The sequence below is a fragment of the Capricornis sumatraensis genome, chromosome X (assembly GCF_032405125.1).
Source record: "Capricornis sumatraensis isolate serow.1 chromosome X, serow.2, whole genome shotgun sequence".
Taxonomy (NCBI): domain Eukaryota; kingdom Metazoa; phylum Chordata; class Mammalia; order Artiodactyla; family Bovidae; genus Capricornis; species Capricornis sumatraensis.
In genome coordinates this window covers 34,141,133-34,153,731 of record NC_091092.1, presented here as the reverse complement: position 1 = coordinate 34,153,731, position 12,599 = coordinate 34,141,133, and the positions used below count along the sequence as shown (strand labels likewise).

The 12,599-nt window shown below is 39.2% G+C and overlaps 1 protein-coding gene across 3 annotated transcripts in view; it reads right to left on the bottom strand.

Annotated features, from left to right (window-relative positions):
- Positions 1–12,599, bottom strand: part of TENM1 (teneurin transmembrane protein 1) — a 624,193-nt gene that overhangs the window by 94,764 nt on the left and 516,830 nt on the right. For all 3 annotated transcript variants that reach the window (XM_068962599.1, XM_068962601.1, XM_068962600.1), the window contains one exon: positions 7,482–7,714. In XM_068962599.1, the coding sequence (XP_068818700.1) occupies positions 7,482–7,714 (233 nt within the window). The remainder of the gene's footprint in view (positions 1–7,481; positions 7,715–12,599) is intronic.

The following is a 12,599-nucleotide window of genomic DNA, read 5'->3' as shown; positions in this document are numbered from 1 at the left end:
AGACCCACTGTGCAAATAATCAGTTAAGCTCTGGGACTTCCCTGGTGATGCAGTGGTGAAAACTCTGTGCTCCCAATTCAGGGGCCCTGGGTTTGATCACACAGGGCCCACAGTGAAGACCTGGCACGCCACAGCTAAGAGTCATCGGAGCCAAAACATAAATAAACATTAAGAAAAGTTAAACTCTCATTCTGGTTGCATCATAGGTACTAAGTCATCAGGTGTAGCTACCGTAAACTGAGGGAACAACAACACAGTTTAGGAAAGAAATATCCAGGAGTGGCAACAACACAGGATCACTGAGCAATAAAGAACAAATATTTTACCTGAATTTTAAGGCTTTGTCAAACATTTTTTTTTTTCAAGATGCCTCTGATTCTAGGACAAGGACGTGGGAGGAAAGTTCTCACAGGAAATGCCTTGAAGCTGAGGCAGGAATTTGGTCATGTGTGGCAGAAAGCTGATCTTACCCAGAAAGCTGACTTTACTAGGTGGGGTGTCCAAACCATCCCTACATACCTCCAGGTCTGATTGTACTTTGTCATTTTTAGCAGAATAGATCCACTTCTCTAGAACACTGAGGCCATCAGAATGGAGTACTGGTCAATTTTCTAGCCCTTCTATCTACAAAGTTCCACATTCCTACACCGATACACTATCTTAGGGAGGTCTCTTCAATCTCCCCTCCGATTCCAGGCCTACTCCAGTTTCCTCCCAATCTGGTTTCATCATTTATTCTCTGCCTCTTGTATCTTACCACTGACCTGTAATCACTGCATGTATCTCATAGAAAAAGCTTCTGAGTGCCTTGTCCTCTCACTAGTTATCCCTCTATCTTTTGCAGCCAAGCCTCTCTTCAAAAGAGTGACCTTCATTAGTCATATTTACTTCCTCACCTCTCACCGGCTCATCAAATGCCTGAAATCTGGCTTCCACCTCCACCACCATTCAAATCACCAATGAGCTCCTCACTGCCTAATTCAATGGCTACAAATGTGTGACACCCGATCTTGTTTTTCACCCCTTTTTGAAACAAACTATTTCCTTGGCTTCTTGGATACCAAGCTCTCTCTGTTCACTTCCTCTTCTTGTGAAGATTTCTTCTCTATTTCATGAGATTCTCTTCCATTGCCTACTGTATACATATTGGTATTCCCAATGATTTTTTTTTACCCCAGCTTTGCTCCAGCACATCTACCCTGTCACCAAAATAATCTGTCCAAAATGCATCCATCAAGAAAAATGGTACTGATGAACCTATTTGCAGGGCAGGAATAGAGACACGGACTTGTTGATGTATGGCAGAAACCAACACAACATGGTAAAGCAATAATCCTCCAATTAAAAATAAAAAAAAAAGTAAACAAATGCACCCATCAGATGATCAAGTCATTTCCCTGCTTCAAACCTTTTGCCTATAGGACAAAATGCAAACTTATTTTTCTTGCCTTGCTCCTATCACCCTCAAATATGTTTACTTTAACAATTCTGAATTATTTATAGTTGCCCAAATATACCATTCATTTTACTCATGCTGCAGCTTGCCTGTAATTTTGATGAGGGTTGGCCTTAGTGTCAACACAAACAGTTATGTCACCATAACGGATCATGTACTAAAGGAATTTAGGAAAAGTCTTACTGCGCCCCATTGCATAGTAGAACCAAAAGAACATTCTCACGTGTTTGTGCACTATACTCTCTCCCTCATAGATACTAGTTGTATCAGCAAGATACTAGTGACATCACTGATGAGAGTTTTACTATCTTTCCACTAACCCCAAAATTAGCCCTTCAAAACAGCATGTAAATAACAGGGGGCATCAGTAGAACTTTAGGGTGCACCTTGGATATATCTGGGTAGGGACAAAAACATTATTTTTGTCTAGACTTTATCATACCCAGCTTTCTTAATTGCCAATAAAGTTAAAGGAACTCCTGTATGCTTAGTCTTATGAATAACCTAAAAACACTTTTTGAAGCCATCAAGATTTAAGGGTCATTTCCTTTCCTGGGAACAGCTCTGGGGCTGTTTGTATGTGTGTAGATATTGCCTAATCCTTGTCGAGTTCTGAGGTCAATATGCTTAAAGATGCATATGAAAATAGAGATATACTCCTTGGTGAGGTCCAAGAGAACCATATTAAGTCATTGATTAATTTCATCCTGTCCAGTCACTCCTTCACCCTCTGTCTCTACTTTTAAAAAAATAAATGTATTCAGCTTGTCACAAATTTTATTTTATATCTCCACGTAGTACCATTTCACATTTTGTTTAAGTACTTGGTCATCTATTACATGACTCATTAGTTTGAGTTCTCTGTAGAATTAAAGAAAGTTGCAGTAAAAATAATAAATGGAACCTAAGTTTCAACTACATCATCCATGCATGTTTTAAAAGCATCTTTCAAAGTCAATTCAAACTCATATACAATCCCAGGGATTAGCACACCATCAACCTCTTTGCTAAACTTTTTTCCTTGCCCCATTACATTGAAGTACTGATGAGTAAAATGGTAAGTGTTTTCTTTATTGGGATTCAAATCAAAGTGCAGAAAACTGGATTAGATAAAGACTTCTTCCTAGGAGAAGTACCCAGGGGCTATCTTACATAAAACTCCATCTATTAAGAAAACGTTGGTGAAGTTTCTAATTGCAGAATCTTCCAAAGAGATATGACAAAGTTTCTTGGAGATTTATTTGAACAATTCTATTGACAGATGATGCAAATGCTTAAGAGTGCACTGTGGGTGTACTGCTGAAAAAGTGAAGTCGCTCAGTCGTGTCCGACTCTTTGTGACCCCATGGACGGTAGCCTACCAGGCTCCTCCCTCCATGGAATTCTCCAGGCAAGAGTACTGGAGTGGGTTGCCATTTCCTTCTCCAGGGGATCTTCCCGACTCAGGGATCGAACCCAGGTCTCCTGCATTCTAGGCAGACGCTTTAACCTCTGAGCCACCAGGGTCAGTAAAATCTGAGAAATAGTTTTAATAGGAAAATGAAAGTAGACTAAAAGTCATTCATCTTCCAAATAAAAATATTTTGTTTTCATTGAATATATGTCATTACACTGAAAAGCATTTCCCACTATTTCCTACCCTCCCAGAGAAACCAACCTCCAAGAGAGATCATGGATTTTATCCGTGTGGTATAGTAGAGGCATCAGCTCCCCACCCCACTATCCCTTCCCTGTGCCTCATGGGTTTTGAAGTCAGGCAGACCTGGTTTGAATTCCAGGGTTATCTATAAACCATCTGACCCCAGGTAAATTCCCAAAGAGTCGGACACAACTGAAACAACTTAACACACACAAATTTCTTAAGGTATCTGTGCCTCTATCCTCTCATCTATACAATGGGAATAATACTATTCACCTTGTGAATTTGAACATTAGAGATACCATGCGTAAAATATCTAACAGTGTACAGCACACAGCAGACAGTAAGTTATACTTATGGTTCTTTTAATACCTTAGAGCTGGGAAGGAGAGCATCCTAAGCCCTGCAGTTTACACAGCTGAACAATCTCAGTGTGCATATGCCTAGCCCAGTGTAACAAAACTAGTCAGTGGCATCATTAAGTCAATTTCAGGGTTCAGGGAGGTATAGTGACTCACACAGGGTCATTCCAAGAATCATTCCATGGAGGGGATGTGAAAACCTAGGCTTCCTAACCCTGTGTTCATCACAGTTTGCTTTCATTTCTCAAAACAACAACAAAAAGCCACCCAACTCTAAACACACACACACACACACACACACACACACACACACACACACACACAAACCGAAAACCATGGCTTCTGACTTTTCGCCTTTTGCTGACTGGTTTTAATCCCATTGGATGATCTATTCCAACGTTAGGACAAATGATCTCAAAAGAAAAATTTATTTCATCCTATATTTAGAATAGATTCAGCAAATAAATTAGCTGTCTTGCAGATTAACATTTATTTGACTTACCTTGCATAATTAAGGATATGTTGGAGAGCCTGCCTGTAATTGCAATATGTTGCTTGTTAAAGTCTTAGAGGGAGCTCTCTTTCCTAACCTAGAAATGATACTCCCTAGATGTACATTTCCATTTTCTACTGATCTACAGCTTTTCTTTATTAGCTTCTAGGCGGAGAGAAAAATCAAACCTCTCCTTAAAGAAATCCATTAAACATTTGCTGTCTTCTAAGGGGGAAGGACGAAGGAGCTGATGTGCATGGTAGCTGTAAAGCCAAAAAACAAACAAATTGGGCTTTTTTGAGAGAGAAAGGACCTGCAGGAGAACCTCAAAGACATAATTAGCAATTAGCAATACTCTCCTTTCAGTTTGCACATGGTGCCTTAATGACTTCTTGCATGATTTTTCCTTCTGTGGAAGTCTATGAAATTGCCCTGCAGCATTCCATATAATGAGACTCTCACTTCTGACTCACTGCCAAGGGTAAGTGCTGTCTAGATTCAGCGTGGAGATAGGTACCCTAACTAGGCACTGAAGTGTTCTGACCAGCATTTTCAGAGCAACTGATGCCTGGACATAGGTTTTGTCATCAAAGTGATTTTGAGGATCACTAACAGGGTCCTCATCTACTGTGAACATGATGGAAGGAGATGTGATGGACACTTAGTGTGAGCCACTTGTACCCCTCCTTTAAACATCCTCCTTCACTCACTGGAATAGAGCAGATGTTGCCAACAGCAGCTTCAGTACATTATGTGAAAGCTGTGTTGGATGGATTAGACATTCAGCTGTCTTAAACCCGGGCCAGCTGTTCTTAGGGCCCCTTACTGCTTTGGGATAAATAAAGTGTACCAGATTATTGTAAAGGGCACGCTTGGATAGAAAGTTGAGTAAATCAAGCCAAAGGAAAATGTGCTACTAGCTATGACCAGAAGAAAAATATTAACTTTAATAGACACATAAATTTTGGCACTCTCATTACTGATGCTTCCAGAGTTCATGTAAATCCTGCTCATCAAGACTCTATTATTGCTGCTTTTCGAGCAAAAAGAAAAAAAAAAGCTGCAGGAACCAATCATTTGCTTTATTTGGAAAAGCTGATATTCATTCTCTATGTGGCAGGTTGAATGTGGTAGGTGAGATGAGTGGTTTTCATACTAGCAGCAACTCAGGAGGATGTCAATTTCAGGCACAATACAAGGTTGATTCCTCCCTATTTCTTATGCAGAAATCCTTAAAATATCTGCAGGAGTTTTAAACCTGTGCATAAGGTGGGACTCCAACCTGATGTCTTTCCTTGAAAGATGAGCTAATTATAGTCGCACCTGAGTTAAGCATTCACTCATCAAACGTTTATTGCAGACCTACTATATGTAAGAAACAGCACAGGCACAAGAGAAAAGAAACATTCCCAAACACTTTACCATGATACTTATGGATGGGGGTGCTTATGTTCCCTTAGGGAGAAAACATCATTTCTTTTCAGTGGTACTGAAATATCTTTTATGAATACTTGGGTATGGATAAGACTTACCTAATTCATCAATCACACAAGAAACCTGTGTAGTAGATTTCACACTGTGCAAGATTTTGCTGGGGAGGTGGGGAAGAGTCAAAAGAAATATAGTTTCTCATCTCAAGCCTCTCATTCATGAAAGAATTGGAAAGCAAAAGAAGGCAAAATATAACTAGGCACTAATTGGGTAGTGTAGACACTGTTAAAGAAATTCAGATTTAATGGGTTGGGTTAGCCAGAGGGGTTTTAAGAAAGACACAGGCCTTGAATATGGCCTTGAAGAAAGGGAAGCCTTTAAACTCTGATTGTAGTTGAAATTTAATCCCCATATGGCAAATGTCAAATAGCTAAAGAGTAACCTCTTAATATTTGAAACAGCAACTGACCATCTAATGAATTAAACACATTGACCTCACTATATTTTTTGGCATGGAAAGGTGTTCATAATACGTTAAGTATGAAAAGCAGATTGTAGAACAGCATTCTATGATTCTATTATTAGAGAATAAAATATATGATATGCACAGAAAAAAAGTCTAAAAGAATAAAAATGTTGACAGTGGTTTTGTAGATGTGGTAGGATTATGGGTAACCTTAGTTAAAAACATTTTTTGTGTTCTCTATTTTCTGATTTTTCTGCAACAACTGTATATTATTTGTGTAATAGTTAAAAAAAAAAACCCCACACTGGGTTCTTAAAACTCACTAAAATGAATACTTCATAAAAGTATCTTGGAGAAGGAAGAGAAAAGGATTAAATAATGAAAGAGATAGGGTGGATTATATATGGTGACAGAGATAAAAGCTGACGATCCTTCAGCTTAGTGGCCTAAGATGGAAATATGATCCAAATCTATAAAATCATGAAGCTGACTAGGAGAACATAGATTTATTTAAAAATCTCAGGCAACAGAATTGAGGATTGACCCTTGAATATTGGGAAGTTAAATTTAGGACAAATAAAAGTAAGTCTAAGCTCTCACAGAAGGCAAAAGAAAAAAAAAAAGGAATTTGTTATATTAGGATACTAGGGGTGGGGCTTCCCAGGTGACGCTAGTGGTAAAGAATCTGCCTACTAATGCAGGAGACATAAGAGACGTGGATTCGATCCCTGGGTAGGGAAGATCCCCTGGAGGAGGGCATGGCAACTCACTCCAGTATTCTTGCCTGGAGAATCCCATGGACAGAGGGGCCTGGCAGGCTACAGTCCATAGGAGTGCAAAGAGTTGGACATGGCTGAAACAACTTAGCCTGCACACATGCATAGTATGGGTGGCATAAATTTAAAATGTAAGTATATAGTTTCAAGGATGATTTCCCCAGTGGCTCAGGTGGTAAAGAATCTGCCTGCAATGTGGCAGACCTGGGTTCAGCTCCTGGGTTGGGAAGATCCCCTGGAGAAGGGAATGGCAACCCACTCCAGTATTCTTGCCTGGAGAATTCCATGAACAGAGGAATTAAGACACAACTGAGTGACTAACCCTTTCACTTTCACTTCAAGAATGATTTAGATCAATTAATGGAAGAAAGGTTCATTAAAGGTGGGTGATTGTTAAGCAAAAGGCAGGAATGTCTCAAGTCTATGAAATGCTCAATATATTTGAAAGTGGCAGAAGGTGGCACAGACTTGACCCCTAACCAGTGCAGGCCACAGTACTAAAGCCATCCTCCCGGGGGCCCTTTGCTGGGCCAGGAGTTAACCCTTTAGTTGTTGGACTGTTGGGAGATTCCAAGAAGGAGATCATGGGCTGGTGTGTCCATGAAGCAGAGGGTTCTGGGCAATAATTATTTATCAACCAGAAAAGAGGCATTCCAATATGTTACTAATAGTTATGACTATCCGAATGCATATTGGCTAAAAATTAGTCCTGGGTGCGCCTATCTTCCCATATAGACTTCAGAGATGACGTCTGTCAGAGGTACAGTATATTGGGATGGATGGACCACACTAGGACAACAGTCTTAGAGATCTGTGAAGTCAAATGAAACCTTTAGATGACCAAGGAATTTTTCTTACCTCGTGGGCTATTCAGTGAAGCTTCTGAGGCTCTTCCGCCATCTCCACAGTGGCTCTGATCAAAGGGCAGGCACTGATCACCAGTCCCTGCCACCACTTCAAAATTCTTGGACAAATCTTTTGTTTCCACAAGAGATTTCAGCTTGTAGACTTTTCGGGTATTGGTGTCTGATAGATAAAGTGATTCAGACATTGGGTCCATAGCCAGATAGTATTTGTGAGCAGGGCTTGTGCTAAGAGAAGAGAAAAAGAAAGTTATTTAAAGTAACTTGTTCAGCCTACACTCCCTGGGCTCTGCCTTTTGTCACAAGTGGAAAATTCTCTTCAGAGGTGAAAGTATTAATGTATCTTCTTTCTTATGTACTGAAGAGATGGACACCTCTTTGTTTTTCTGATAATGGGTCTGGGATTAAAAAAAATTCAATGTTAACCTGTAATTGATCTTGATATCCCAGTACCATCCATTTGAGGGTAGAGAAAGATGCAGAGGAGAGAAAATCCCAGGAGATCTGTTTTCTCATACATACCTTTTTCTATCCCCCCACCCAGTTCTCCAATTACCTACTAGATTACTGCCTGGATATCTCAATCACCCCAAACAGAAGCTCCTCAGACAGTCACCTCAAAATCCAAAACAGAAGTTAGTTATTCTCTTCCTGAATTCCCCATCCTTCACAAACCTACTCTTGTCTTCTGGGCTTCCTACCTCACTTGGGGTCACTACTGTCCTCCTGGGGTCCTGTTGGAAATGGAAAGGCATCCATAAAATGTGACGAGTATGGCTTAAGTAGGGCTGCACTGCAGATATATTGTGCCAAACTTCTCCTTCCCAAGCTTCCTTGTTTCTCACTTTTTTGTTTGTTTTTTAGCTGACTACCATATTTCTTGAACCCACATTTTCTTCTTTCAGGACATAATACAAGTGATTACATTTGACCTTTCTTTTGGTTGTAATCACAATCATCTATACCTCCTAAAGGTGACAAGTTACCTTGACTGGATTTTGGTATTCCTGAAATTCTTCAATTATATATTTACATGGGATCTTGCATTATTTCTATCTGCATATGTGGCTGAGCTCATTCACTAGTTTTGATCCTCCTAATTTCATTTTTCCCATCACTGCAGGAGTTTTGGTTTGGGGGACATTTTGCTTAAACTTAAGGGTCATGTACTGCTGACATCATCTAAGCTCCAAACCTTGAGGTCTAACCCTTACTCTTCCCCTTTCTCTCCACATGTAATTGTGCCTGCAAATAAACTTTCAGAACTTTTCTTCTATCCCTCCTGCTATTACATTAGTTTTAACCTTCATCATCTCTGGCCTGCAATATTTTCCATAGCCCTGCCCATAGGAGGTGTTTTTGAAACCTTAAATCCATTTTTCCCCATCTTGCCTCCAGAGTTAATCTGATCATTTGCTTCCCATCTTTAAAAACTCTACAGACTTTTAAATATTCCTTGGTATGGGGTACATTCCTTTCTTTACTAAGTAATTAATTCTTATATGCCTTTTAAGGTTTTATACAGGCATTATCTTCTGAAGAAAGCTTTCCCTAAATCTCTAGGCTCAGTTATTTGCCTATGCTTACCTCTATTCTGGGTGATCACATGTCATATTAACTTTTTTAAAAAAAAATGTATTTGTTTCCCCTAATAAACCATGAGAGGTTGGACAAGAGCTATCCTGTCTTATCTCTAGTGTGCTCACTGCACAGCACTCAGCCTCACACCTGGTAGCCTAAATCAGAAACCGGAAGCCATTCTTTACTACTTCTTTCTGCCATTCCCTATATCCAGTAAAACAACATTAAAAAAAAAAAATTCTACCTCCCAAACTCTTCTCCAATCTGCCCACTTGTCTTTATCTCCTCTGTCCGTAGTCCAAGGTTCTGCCATCTCTCACCTGCATTCCTTCCTTGGTACTATTTCTTTTGTATTTGCTCATGGAGTCATTAAAAAATATTTACTAAGTGCTAACAATGTGCCAAGGAATTGTGCTATGGTCGGGAGACCTACTTGTGTGCACAGCAAAGCCCTTTTCTTCATGAAACTTACAGTCTAGTGGGGGAGTCAGATCAGTAAATGGTCTATGACTTGTAAATAGGAGTGTTACAACAGAAGTAGAAAGGAGAGAAACGAGCAGATAGGAGGAACACGGTACCTAGCAGCACTGATGACATTAGCATTATTTTTAAAAATTATTAACTGGAGTTCATATTTTATTCAGATTTCCTTAGTTTTTACTTAATATCCTTTTTCTGTTTCAGGATTCCATCTAGGATACCAAATTATATTTAGCCTTCCTGTCTCCTTAGGCTCCGAAGGGCTGTGACAGTTTCTCAGAGTTTGCTGGTTTTTGATGACCTTAACAGTTTTAAGGAGTACTGGTCAGGTATTTTGTAGGATGCTCCTACTGGAATGTGTCTGATTTTTTTTCTCACAGTTAGACAGGGAAGGAAGACCACAGGGGTAAAGTGCCATTCTCATCAAATCGAATCAAGGGTACGTAATATCAACATGGCTTATCACTGTTAATGTCGACCTCAATCACCTGGCTGAGGTAGTGTTTGTCAGGTTTGTCCTCTGCAAGTTGACTCTTTCTGTCTTATTTTCCACACTGTATTCTTTTGAGGAAGTTACTCCACCAAGACAACACTTAAAGAGTAGGGAGTGCACCTCCTTGAGGGTCAAGTATCTATATAAATTATTTGGAGTTCTTCTGCATGACAACTTTATGTTTTCTTCTCCATTTATTTATGAACTCAACCATTTTTTCCTATCAGTATGGACTCATGGATATTTGCTTTATATTTTGCATTAAATCCAATACTACTTTATTTTGTTGCTCAAATTGTTGCAGCTTTAGCCCCTGGGAGCTCTTTCTGTTGGCTTGTGTGCCCCTCATCAACCGCCATCAATGTGGGTGTGCTTTGTTTGTTTTTTGAGCACGTCCTTACTTTCTGGAACTACACGATGCTCCAGGCTCATCTTATATGATACCTGCCCTGGCACTAGAATGAATCATTTCTCCAAGTATCCCTAGTCTTTTTATTGAAAAATGGTATTGGAAACTGAGATCTGAATACTGGGTGTAAGCACTATTTTTTCCCCTCCACATCTCTCTCTCTCCAACTACTCTGTGAACTCTTTGCAGGCAGGAACCTTTCCTTTCTACCTCAGTGCCAACAGAGGGTCTGACAGGGCTGATGTTCAGTAAGTGCTGAACTAAACTGTAGGATATGAATCTAACTAAGACATAGAAGAGTTCAGGCCTTGGCTACTTAGCCAAGCAAAATGGAGGGGAGAGGGTCATTAGACTAATTAAGATGCTCTTAAAGACTGGCATGTTCCTGATTGTATTTGTAATTGCCATTTGCCCTCTAAGCATATTTATGTTAATGATAGTAAGGCTGGCAAATATTGACTTGAGATCCAGTTTATAGTTTTAATTGGAAAAAAATCAAAGCCAATTGGAATACTTAATTTTTTTCTACTTACCTTCATCAAATAAGAGAATCCGGTAGATTCCAGGGACATCTTCAACCCTGGAATTACCATGCCAGCTGCTGTAAATAAACTGTGAAGGGCCCGACAGATTCCAGTATTGCTTTGGCAGTCATATGAGACAAAGCATCTCTGTAGCAAAGACTGCTTAAATATGGGTTTGAGTAAAAGTTTTCACATATTTAGTTGTACTTTTTGCCTTGAGAATAAAAATTTTCCAGTGCCCTTAGATCTTTCTAGAATAAAGAAGGGGTCACACCCCTCCCCAAAACAACCTTCAATACTTTGGTAGCCAGCTTGTGGAAGTTTCAACTGAATCAGATTAATCATGTTTTGTTTAGGAAAAGTCCATAGGCTATTTTTCCAAGAGAAATGTTATTCGCACAAAAACACTTTGGAATGCATTACATTCATTTATTATTGAATATCCTCAAAGTGCCTCTGAGGGAACTTGAAATTATCATTCTTCTCAAATCTCAACTGAGGAAACCCAGGCACATAGAAAGCTCACCCAGGGTCACTAACAAGTCTGTGCTTGGACCAATATTAGATTAGATTTGTATGTGACTGAGTGTGCAAAATAAATACCTTCAGAATACTCTTGTTCTGAAAGTGACAAAAAAATTCAGTGTTACAATCTTCTTCTATGTTGCTTTGCAAGGCTGTTCTCAAACTCTGTGCACTGGCCTTTAGAAAATGGAATAGCCCAAATGCACCAAATTCAAATCTGATTGCTATTTTCTTGACAGCCAACAGTCAGGAAAGTCTCCTATATTGAGATGCAATTTCTTGCCATTTCATGCCATTTCCCAAGTGCACTTCAGCTCTTTTGAGATTGGTTTCTTTCTACTTTGTGAAAACATGCCAAACCCGAGAAAGAAAAACCACTGGAATACATTCCAATTTGTTCTAATCCCTTGTGTCTAAACACATATTGAGATTTGAAATATGTGAAGATTATAACTTTAGTGTTAGACTTATTGTCATCTTCTGGTTAGTTTTCCATGCAAGCAATGCCTGCATGGAGACTTAGCAAAGATAACTTAGCAAATATCACTTCATTCATGCCAGTTAAAACCACATAGATTGTTAAATGGGCAATTAATGCTCATAATTAATACTGTGCAACATTTTACCAGCAAGCAATTTGATAACCAACTTAATTTGCTTAAGGAATCAGTTATGCCAAAGTAGCAAGGCTGATCTTGTGCACTGGCATTTGGGAAGTGCCTCTCCCAGATGGAATCCAAATGACAAACCCCATCACTGCCATTTTGATGACAATTGGCATTCGAAAGTGAACAAATTCAATTTTCTCCTTTGCAATTTCAGGTAACTTAGAACAGTTTTGACAAGTGTAATGTGTTAACAAGTTGAATAGACATACTTATTATGACTAATTTCAGAGTTATATGCCATTGTCAGTAAATGGTCAGTTTAAAGTTTATTATCTTTTTTTTTTTTTTTTTCTGATGGGGTAAAATAGAAACCATGAGGTTGCATAAGAGGAACATGGAGAAATCTTATTCAAGAACATTCTCTTAATATATTCGTCAACTAAATTCCTGGAAGTAGAAAGACTGCTGTGCCATCTCTTTCTCTACTTGCAAC